At 34.6% G+C, this 12,093-nt stretch overlaps 1 protein-coding gene across 2 annotated transcripts in view; it reads left to right on the forward strand.

Annotated features, from left to right (window-relative positions):
• The first annotated feature begins 4,720 nt into the window (after positions 1–4,720).
• The window catches only part of RAB3C (RAB3C, member RAS oncogene family), a 320,415-nt gene continuing 313,042 nt past the window's right edge, over positions 4,721–12,093 (forward strand). Inside the window, exon 1 of one of the 2 annotated variants that reach the window (XM_031965327.1) lies at positions 4,721–4,931. In XM_031965327.1, coding sequence (XP_031821187.1) covers positions 4,914–4,931 — 18 coding nt within the window. In that variant the 5' untranslated portion in view covers positions 4,721–4,913. Of the gene's footprint in view, positions 4,932–5,679; positions 5,901–12,093 lie in introns of those variants that run through there. The other variant, XM_012541040.2, reaches the window with a different exon arrangement.

Consider the following 12,093-nt stretch of genomic DNA (forward strand, 5'->3'; position numbering starts at 1 on the left):
CAGTTCCTACAGGCCTCTGTATGGGTATATATGAACACATTTATTTATATAGCTGAAAACAAATCATGCAATTGTGAATATAAAAAATCATTTTTTAAATTTTTTAAAAAATCATTCTTTTAGGGATTGTAACACAAGCAAGTTAGTTCTATTTGATGCCATGAAGATACCATATCTTAACAATCAGGGCCAATCAGAGCATTGAATATTCCACAATTATGGTGACAGCCCCATAAAGAAAAACTTCCCTGTTGGTAAAATTCTGGGCTCTGAAATAGTTGTTCAGATATACCAATCTCTCTGTTGTAAATTATAATTGCAGGACTAAATAGCACTTAAAAGGGTAATCTTAATGATAATGAATGCATATGTATATACAATATTTTTAGGTTTACAAAGTTCTTTATATACATTATCTCATTCAAACTACAGGGCAACCCTTTGACATAAGTGCAATACATGGATTGTCAAACCTAATATACAGATGAAAAAACTGAGGCTAAGAGAGATTTACAAAGGTTTTTATGGGCATATAGATGGGGTCACAATATAGATCTTTTGTGTTTCAGGTCTAATTCTATCTATTATGGAGTAAATATTTCATCCTTGTCTCTTTTTTTTTCCTCTAGGACATTGTCTAAGAATTTTCCTCTCCAGCTCAGTGGAAAGAATGGTGTCACTTGAAGAGGGGGCAGCTAGATGATGCAGTGGATAAAGTACCAGCTCTAAAGTCAGGAGAACCTGAATTCAAATTTGACCTCAGACACTTAACACTGAACTAGCTGTGTGACCCTGGACAAGTGGAAAATTGGCTTCAATGAGTCCTCAGAGAGCTGCCCCAGTAGCAATCCCAAATCTGTTTTACAGGGACATATTAAGAAGACCAGAGTCACGGGAGAGTTTGTACCAGAATGTGATGTTATGTCTGAAGAACTTATGGACTCTATAGAAAGTAGGACTCAATAGAAAAAAGAAAGAATATAGTGATAATTATGGATTATAATGATCCCTTTATGTATTTGGCTACATTGTTTATGAACTATTGTAAGTCTTTTTATGGGTTTTTCAATTTTTGTAGGGATATGATTGTCCTATACTTGAATGAGAACAGATATGAGTTATATTTTCTTAGAACAAATGCTGGTTGGAGATTTAACAAGTCAAAGAAACATAGTAATTATTTTGAGGTAGCCCTCAAGATTCCCCCCATTTCAAACAACCCATTAGCATGTGATATTAACTAAAGTATTGAAGTGATTTTTATCTTAATGTAATAGAATAGTTGGATGTTGGTAGTAAAGCAGTTCAATATCAAAGATAAACTTGATAATTTGAAGGCAAGGCCTTTCTTCTCATTTATGGTTTCTCTACAGACTGACACTGTTGACCACTTTCTTCTTGATATTATCTTCTCTCTAGGTTTTCGTAATATTGTTCTCTCCTGTATTGTTGGATCTCCATCCAGGTCATATCTGCTAACTATAAGTATTCCTTAAGACTTTGTCCTGGACCTTCTTTTATTCTCCCTTGTAATATTTTATTTGATGATCTTATCAGCTCCAATGCAATCATCATTTTTATAGAGATTAATTTCAGTTCTTTATAGTAAGCCCTTACCTTTCCTGATGTCCAATTTCATGTCTTTCACTGCCTATTGGATATTTTGAACTGGGTGTTTTATAGACATTTTGAAGTCAACATATCATCAACATATTTTGAAGTCAACGTATTACTCAGTATTCATTATGTATAAGGTAGGTGAGCTTGCACAGCTTTCCTTCATTTAAATTTAATTCATTTGCATGACAATCATTATCCTCTTCAAGAATAAAGTACAAACAAAAAGAACAATCTTAATTAACACTACATATTCTATGATCCTGTGACTCTGGTTTTCTTACTATTCTTTGCATCATACACTCCATCTTCCAAATTGGGGAGTTTTCACTGGTTACCCACTCTGCTTGAAATTCTCCCCTGCTTTATCTCCTTATTTAATTTTATGCAACACACATATATGTATACATACATACATATATGTATATGTAAATATATACATATGTATGTGCACATAAATACAACACGTGTGTATACATACACATTTATATGTATACACACATATGTGTGTGTGTATATATAATATATAAATTTGTACATAGTTATTTAACTGTTGTCTCCCCAATTAGCCTTGAGGATAGTTTTTTTGCCTTTCTTTGTATTCCCAACAATTTGTGCAATATCTGGAACATAATAAGTGTTGATTTGAAGTGACTATCTACTTAACAACTTTGTCTGTTTTACTTACCAAGTACTGATCACCAAACCCTTGTATTAATTCCTGTTTCATTGGTCATATCTTATGCCTAAAGAATGCTAAATTTTGTGTGTTGTGATGGCCAGGAATCATTGATTTTGTTATGATTGTTTGCTATATTTCTACTTCCAAAACTTTAAGGAAAGGTTGATAATATAGCACAGAAGTTAAGATGTGTTCTTTATTCAATATACACTCATAATGCATAAAACTAGATCAGATTAGAACCTTAAAACTGTTTCATCTTTTTTTTCCTAAGGCAATTGGAATTAAGTGACTTGCCCAGGATCACACAGCTAGGAAGTGTTAAATGTTTGGGACTAGATTTGAACACAGGTCCTCCTGACTTCAGGATGATCTTATCTCTATCCACTATACCATCTAGCTGCCCCAACTGTTTGATCTTTTTACCTGAAACTCCTAATGTTTTAATCCTTTGCATAAGAGCAGTCAGTTAAATATAGGTTATCACTTCATAGGCACAATTGAACTTATAGAGCCTGATCCATGACAAAATATTGATTTTTACAGATGTGAAAAATGCCCCAATGATTAGATATTTTAGTTCAGAGATAAGGCCACTATAAACAAATCCAGAGGGAATCAGTAAAACTGTTTCTTTTCTGAGTCTAAATAGATAATAAGCCCAAGGCTAACCTCATTTATTCAGAGAATAGAAGCCAGGTGTACTTTAATATATGTGTTTGACTTTTAAGCCATTTGCTTCTTTCCCTTTCTTCCCATCAACCTGAGTGCCCAGTAGAGGGCAGTTCAATTCGGATTTAAAGAAGATAAAAGAGGAATTCAGGGAAGCTACTTGAAATTCAAACCTTTTATTCCAGACCTTTTAGTCAATTTTTCATTTGTTGTTCTTTCAAATTAAAAGATATTGTTAAAAAAAAAGGAGGCATATAGTAATTTTGTAATGTAGATTAAAGAAGAGGGAGATTTCTGGAAGAATGTAAAGTCTTAATCATTTGCCATTCTAAAAAAGTGCATATTTCAAATTCTTCATAATCCTTGGAGATGGGAGATACAGAAGATAATGATGACAACTCAGAAATGTAGTTACATTCTAAATGGTGGCTGCTGGGAGCCCAGGTGCTACAGAAAGGGGTACCATAAATGAACTGAAGAACATTTCACTCCTGAAACAAATATCTTCTTATGGTAATCACAATGTGTTTATCAAAGACAATAAATTCATTTCTTATAGAAAAAGAAGAAATATTGCAAAGAATTGCTTCATGCTGACTTTAATAGAAATTGGGGTTGCTATTTGGGGAGCATTAAGCACCATATTGATGTTGTTTTTTTAAAAAAAATTATATTATCTACTCACTAATTGCAGAAGGATGGAATTGTTATAAATATATTAGCTCAATGTATGATGGGAATAATATATATTGTGTACCTTTTGAATATTCAAGCATAATTTATCTACTATTTTTATCTAATGCAACTAGAATTTTTGAGTTAAAACTGAGAAAGAACATTCTGGGACTGGACTTAAAAATCCCATGGATCCTTTTTTGAACGTGGTCTCTCTTCCCCCCAAGGCTATATGGTTCCCAGACATCCTCTTGAGACAAATATGAGATAATGCTTTTCTTATGACCCTATCTCCTTTTATTTGACCTTATCCTAGAGATCACTGTTAGATTGATTTGTGATTTGTTTTGTGTGGTGCTGTCTCTAAGACTGTATAAAGGATGTTGGATTTGGAATCAAGAGGAATTGAATTCAAACCCCAGCTTTATCACTTATTAGCTGAGTTACTTTGGTAAGTCACTTCATCTTTCTGTACCTCAGTTTCCTCATCTGTAAAATGTAATGATTGGAATAGATTATCTCTCAGGTCCCTCCTATGAATTACATGTAATTCTTTCCTTACATGAATTACATGTAAGTAGAGAAGGTAGAGATATTCAATACATGTAGACACACATGCACTCATAAACCATGTTAGTCAGCTGAGAAAAAAAAAAGGAAGAAAATTGAATTTACTAAAATAAATAGGGAGGAAAGTATGTGTGTGGGATTGACAACCACTTTTTGAACAACTGGACTAGACTGGATTTGTATGATTCTTATCTTGGGAAGGATAGTCTAGTTTTAAGAATAAGATAGGATAACTTAATAGTTATATTTTAAAAAGAAAACAAAACAATTTTCTGTTTTGTGCCTTTCTGTGGCTATTCTTCTGGCTTCTGATGATTAATGCATTCATTTATGTCTCTTGCTTTGGGTAAATCGTCCATTGCCCTATCAGCTCAAAGCCTGTGGCCGGTGTCTCTGTGTGCTAATGAATGTACAAGGTGACTGGGGGAGGGCCTGGGGGGTTGTACTAATGCTATCATTTATGCTGTACTTCCTAAGAGACTCTGCATTCGTTCTCTTGCAGCTGCCACTTCAATATACCACTGCTGCCTTCCTCAGTGGAAAAAGTCATCCATCTAAACAAGGCAATCTTACCCCTCTCACCATCACCCCCTAATGTGTTCTGCTTTTCAATTTCTATTCTGCGTCCTGCGTGAAACCCAGGCTCAATTCCAGAGGAGGACTTACTTTTGAACCTTCCTTCCAACCTCAGTGTAGAATGGAGCTTTACGGAAAGGTAAGACTTTGGAGCTCGAAAAGGGAGAGGGGAGGGTGGGAAAATACACTTTCTCTAGAGACTCTGAGTAAAATGGTTGCTAAGAAAAAGCTTTCGAGTCCCGTTCATGTTTTTGTGGACATGGATTACTGTTCTACATGAGTATGCGTGAAGATCTTTTTCTTTAAGATGCTTGTATGGGAGTTAATATTTTTTCTCTCAAAGATTTGTCTATGAAATTAATTAAAAAATTAATAAGCCAACTGCTGGTCTCTGGCTTTTTTTCATTTGGTACTTTCCATACAAACATAAGCATTTAAAAGGACGCTCAGTCAGGTTCAGGTACAACAATTTCTTTTAGCTCACCCCAAGGAAATGTACAAACTTTTCGGGTTTAGAGTAAGTGTCCAAATGAAGAACACACTTGGTTTGTGCTGAGACTTGATACGAAGTAAAATATGCAAGCTGTAATTTAAGTGTGCTTGTAGAGAGGAGATGATGGGAATGAAGTATCTCTAGACTTGGTTGATATGCATTCACTTTCTCCAGAGTATTCAGAAGAAATGGGAGGGGGAAATAAAGGGAGATAGGGAGGCAATAGTGAAGAGGGAGGAGGAGGAGAAAGGCTAGGTGGCCTGGACCAGCAAGAGGAAAGAAGCTGTTTAAGTGTTTGCTGGGAAATGTAGTTCATTTCTTAGTATGTTTGATTTTAAATAGCTTTCAAGAGTAAAGCAAATGTACTACAACTCCCAGAGGACAGCGGGGTCCTTAGTAAATACGCGTGTGCGGCAGGAGGGACAGCTCCGGTGCTGATGTTGAAGCCGGTTAGCAAACATCAGAGTGTATGTTCAGAGTGTATCGAGCGGGTGTGTTGTGCATGCATGATCACTCCGCTAAATCTAGAGCTGTTTTAGATAGAGCTAGCACAGCATTTGACGGAGATAAAGGAAGGACACGTTGTTGACAATGAGACACGAAGCTCCCATGCAGGTTGGTTTATAAAAGTGTTATGCATGAAGAGAAAGGAGAAAGGGGAAAGGGGGTAAAAAGGGAAGACAATTTAAGATCAAGGAGGGAGGGGAGGGAATGAGGGAAGGGGAGAGAGAGAGAAAGGAGAGAGAGAGAGAGAGAGAGAGAGAGAGAGAGAGAGAGAGAGAGAGAGAGATGCTTTTCTCTAACTCCTCTTTCTACTAGTGCAAAACTATGCCCGACCTTTAGAAAGGAATTGTTTGTAGCTTCTTCCACGAGTAGAAATGCTACCTACTCCGTGGCTCAGTCATTGTGGCAGAGTGTGAATCATCTGTGCACAGTGTGCTTGTAACTGAAACTGTTTGTCTTGTTGGGTCTACAGGGTATTCATTATTTTTCTGAGCTCTGCAGGGAAAGCAATAGTGCATGTCTAGCATGTAAACCACAGCTAACAAAAGTCAGAAGAATACAGCAATAATGCATTTGCATTAAGCCAACTGCTGGTCTCTGGCTTTTTTTCAATTGGTGCTTTCTATACAAATATAAGCATTTAAAAGGAAGCTCAGTGAGGTTCAGGTACAACAATTTCTTAACTGCAATCCATTGACACAGAATTCTATTTCTTTAAGAACTCCAAAAATGCAGATGAAGGAAATTATCACATTCTTGAAAAACTGCTTTTTCCACACAGGAATCACTACAAATACTAGGGAGAAATTGCAAACATAGTAGGGTTTGGTCAATCAGAGAGTCTTTTATGTCCTTTGCTCAGGCAACCTACTCATTTTATACACTCCGGAGTGCCTGAAATCATTCATATGTCTTGTGTCATTTCAATTATCTGTTATAATTTTCTGTTTCAACAATATGTTTGCTCTTTCTGAAGCAGGTATGTAGATATACATGGATGTAGGTTTTTCTTAGTGATAGTTGCTTATTTGCATGCATAACAATTAACATTAAACATCAACCAGTGCTCATTAAGCATGGACTATACCATTGCATAACTGAATAGTTGCTTTATGAATGAGGTTAGAGAGAAGAATGGATGTAACACACCATTTGGAATGTGTTGTCTCCTTTGAGAATGAACATGTCCTGTTTGCCAAATGAAACAACATAAATATTTAACTTCAGTTCCAATTTAAACATCTACCAACTGTTCTCTTTGTGATCTCAGGATTTTTAACATATGGTTTCATTTACTTTTAATTTATTTTATTGCTTATTTTTTCTGAGGTATAGTGGCCAGGTTTTAAAATGGTAAATCAATAACATTTCATTGTTTGTTGAAGGGTTATATAACGGAACCCTGAATATCACTTATGAGTTTTTGAAGTTTTGATTTCTTAAAAGGAACTGGAAGCATTGTATTTTATCCATTTAAGTCCCTAGTTATGATATTGTTTTCATGTTAATATTGAAAAATTTAAATCTCTGCATAAAACAAAAAGCATAGTTTTCTATAATCAAGACATTTTAGCATATAAAAATTCTTACCAATTCTCATAAAACTGTCATAAACTCACAATCTGTTAAATATATGATTATGAATATTTTTTCAAGATAACTGTATGTTAGAGATACCATGTACATCTTTAGCTAAAAGATATTACAAAAAATGAGTTCAATTTCCTATTTATTGTGATTTTCATTCAGGATTTGCTTCAGATGTCAAGAAGGATTGTGTTTTGAAACACTTTGTACAAAAGTAGTATGTGTTAGAAAATGATTTTATTTTTAAACGTTTTAAAATTAGCAGGTGTGGTTCATAATTATATATAGAAAATGGAATTCAGTATTATTAATCATAATTTTTAAATTAGTCCATTTTCAGTTTAAAGTCAGAGAATACAGTAATGGCTTGTGGGTGGAGATATAACTTATGATTCATTTTATATTTTGGACAGGAGTTTTTTTTTTTTTTGAAGAGACAAAGTTAAATATCAAGCAAAAAAAATAATAGATTTAAGTTGAAAATTTTTAAAAAATAAAAGATTAATTTTCTTGACTTTTTTTGTTAAGGATCACATCTTGATTCAAATTGACTGGTAATTCAATCTCATTTCAGTGATTCCCTTCTATCTCCTTTGGCTTGAAATAATTGATTAAATGTGATGACATGAAAAGTGAACCATTTAAAGAAAAAAGCTTTTAAAAAAAACTGACATGTAAAAAAGTGACAAATTATGTCTAAGCAAGCAGAATCCCAAAGAAATAATTACATACCAGTTGTCTTTAATATATGAAAATGTAATCAAGACAATTAGTTGAGGTTTTACTTATTGCTTCCATTTAAAAGCAACACTACACAATCAGATGCTTTAAAAAATGTACCCACAATTATTTTTATTAAGTCTTCAAAAAGATGAGTCCTAAGCAAAACATGATTTTATAGCTTTATCCTATTCCTAAGAGGCTTTTCCTCTTTTTTCTTTAAGGAAAAACCCATTAGTTGAGTTAATTTGGTGATCTTGCACATGAATGGGCTTCTGACTATAAATTTTCCTGATTTACTTATTATATTCATCTTAAAATGAGGGAGACTTTTTTCATTGTTGGATGATTTTTAAGCTTTCGATGTGTCTGTTTAGGATGAAGATGAATTGTCTTGGATACATGGATATTTTCTGATCCTTAATTCTTTCAGAAGTAGAAAGAAAATAAGGAACAATAACTGTTGTTTAATATGATGGGTGAAAACATGATATACACATGACTTTTTATGTCTATTTTTTTTCTTTGCAATTCCTTAAACAGCACAGAATAATGGCTGTAAAGGGTGAAGCAAGGGAGCAATTCAGAAGCTTGGTGTGAGTGAAGCACCCAGCATGTAAATGATGGCTATTGTATTTCCCAGTTCAGTGCATCAATCCTAGAGATCAGTAGGAAATGGAGAATGAGCCAGGTTCTGAACTTCAGGCTGAGTCTCATAAAGAAGTTCTGATAACATGTAGTATAGGAGCCATGTTGAAAAAGCTAGTGGAAATCTTTAGGTTAATGTGAGTACTATGTAGGGGATTTTGAGACATTACTATGAGTGTAAGATAAATTGGTTTAGAAGCAATAAAAATTGACTCAAACCTCTGCCCCATATTAGGTTGTACTGAATTTTAATCTTATATTTAGTATTAACCATTGGTTATAAATCTATTTTTATCTCCTGGACTTCAAATATTTTAATAAACTGGTTTGTGAAAAGTGATAAATGATGTCAAAATATGCATTGCACAAAACAACAATCATAGATCACCTAGGGTTTCTGTCCATTTTCTGTTATCTACCACTGAATTTGTTACAATGTCAACATATTTTAATAATCTCTAGTGGGATTGATTGACTATTCTTTTAAGTTTCCCCCATAGATATGTTCTTTATATTCAGCCCTTTGGGACCCATTTCTGACATAGAGATTTCATTGTATGTATCAGATTAGTGTTTTATTTAGTTGCACAAAGATTCTAATCCCCGAACTTCTGAGCAGAGTACCAAGAAAAGGTTGTAGATTGGAGTAGAGTCAAGCTAGGTAGGTATATGAGGTTGTGAGAAGATTATGAAAAGGGATTGAGACAGAGAGAGAGAGAGAGAGAGACAGAGAGAGAGAGAGAGAGAGAGAGAGAGAGAGAGAGAGAGAGATACAGAGACAGAGAGAGACAGAGACAGAGACAGAGAAAGAGAGGAAGGGAGAGGGAGGTAGAGAGAGGGAGGGAGGGAGAGAGGGAGGGAGAGAGGGAGAGAGAGAGGGGGAGATTTTCTGTCCCATGAGAGATCATGACATGAGTGAGAAAAATTCCACACTGTAGGAATTAGCAAGTATGAATATTCTCATTCTTAAAGGCACTAAGATGTTTGAACATGAATTTTGTTTTGTTTGTGACTCTCTATAGATGGTTTTTCTGTGTCTTTCTTTTCTCTCTCATATATACATCATCCTTCCTTCCTTCCTTCCTTCCCTCCCTCCATCCATCCAACCATCCCTCCCTCTCTCCATCCCTCCATCTATCTATCCATCTGCCTGTCTACCTAACTATCTAATGTGATCCATATAAAAACAATAACAATAACAATAACAATTCATGTTAAAATATCAATGCCCTTTGAAATGAAAACATTCATATTTACTACATCCTATAGGATGAAGTTTCTCTTGCTACTGTTATGACCTCTCAAAAGACAGGAAAGCTTCCAAATTCCCTTTAAAATGATGAGGAATGTTTTTAATTTTTAATTCCACAAAAATTAAACAATCTCTGAGTTGGGAGGTGTTGTGTCCTGCTTGCTAGAGCCCCTAAGTTGGGGTGACAAAATGTACCATTGCTTTCTAGAGCCCCCACACCTGAGTGATTAAATATACCTTCCTAGTGGAGAAGTGATGAGGTGGGACTCCAGAAGATGGTAGAAAAATGAAGTCCATTTATTTCAAGGGCTTTCCCCTTTTTATAATGTAATAAAAACAACACTGAGCACATAGGACTACATAAACAACTTGCTATTGTATGTAGTTTGCCACCTGGTATCACTTCCATCTGATATCACTCTGCCTCAATCTTAACATAGGTTGTTACTGCCCCAACTTCTCAGGAAGGCCGAGAGCCCTTAGGGGAGATGGGGAGCTGAACCAGACATTGTTAGCAGGTTCCCACTGTGCTGAAGGGTCTTATACCTCACCCAGAATTTCCCCACTGACTAACGGGGGGACCTCAAAAGTTGTTTTAGTCCAGCAGATACTTAAGCCAGAGTCATTTCTACAGTATTCCTGGAAAATTGTTATCTGATTTAAACTTTAAGACCCCTTATGACAGGAACTTTTTATTTTTTAAGGTTGCTTATTCTACTTTGGAACAGATTTAATTGTTGTGAAGTTTTTCCTTGCCTTTAGTTGAAATATACTTCCCTTTATCCAATGACCTTAGTTTTTCCTTCTGGAATTAAGTAGATCACATCTATTTGCTTGTCCATGTGATACACTTTCAAGGCTGTGATCATATTACTCTGTCTTCTCTAAGATCCTTATCCAGCTTTTTCAACCAATCTTTGTGTGACATGGTTTCTCTTGCCTTGAACATTATGTTCCATCTTCAAAGGTCATGATTCTACTTGTCAATATTCTCTCTAGAATGTGATATCCAGAACTAGATACAAATAGTTTAGATATGGACTAAGAATACAGGGGAATTATCACCTCCCTTGGTTTGGACATTATGCTTCTCTTGACATCAGTAATATTAGGGCTCTTTTTAATGCCATGTTACACTGTTTAGTCATATTCAACACACAGTTAACTAGAATTCTAAAATTTTTTTCATATAAACTAATATCTTCTTAAGATATAAACTTATATCTTCTCCATCCTGTATGTATATTTATCTTCAGAGTTCAATTATGTCCTATTGGCTTCAGCCTTTTTGGATCCCTATTTTGTCTACCCCTTCTACCTTGATGTCATTTGCATTTGTAATATGTATGCCATCTATGCTCTAATGTATTATCTTTGATAAAAAATGTCAAATAAAAGAAAGCCAAGGACAAAACCTTTCAGTATTCCCTTAAAGATATCCATCCAAATTTATATTGACTTATATTACTTATTGATATTGATTTAAATGACCATTTTCTGGATTCAGTCATCAAACCAAGTTCAAATTCACCTCACTATAGTATTATTCAGACCATGTCTTTCCATCTTGTCCCCAAGGACATAAGGGAATGTCAAAGACCTTGGTGAAATCCAGATGTATAATGTCCATAGCATTCCCTTGATCTATTAGCTTAATAATGTTGTCAAAAAGAACAAAGAAAAAGAGACTAATCTGACTTTATTTGTTATCAATGAATATATATGGCTTATGGTAAACATCTTTTTTTCCCCTAAGTGTTCACAAATTATCACTTTAATAATCTGTTCTAATAATTTTAACAGTAATTGACTTCAAGGTTATTAGCTTATTATTTGTTGACTTCTCTCTGTGATAGAGAGGTGAAAGTGCTGATTTTGAAATTAAGAAGACCTGGGTTCAAGTCCTACTTCAATCTTACTAGCTATGTGGTTATGGATTTGTGTAATATCTTTGAACCTCAGTGACTTCATCTGTAATGAAAACATTGATCTCATGATTGCTTTGAGGATTAAATGGAATAATGTATATAAGCACTTTATAACCTTAACATACTATTCATGTTATTATAATTTCCATTTTTAAGAAGTTGAACATAT

The sequence above is a fragment of the Sarcophilus harrisii genome, chromosome 1, assembly GCF_902635505.1.
Source record: "Sarcophilus harrisii chromosome 1, mSarHar1.11, whole genome shotgun sequence".
Taxonomy (NCBI): Eukaryota; Metazoa; Chordata; class Mammalia; order Dasyuromorphia; family Dasyuridae; genus Sarcophilus; species Sarcophilus harrisii.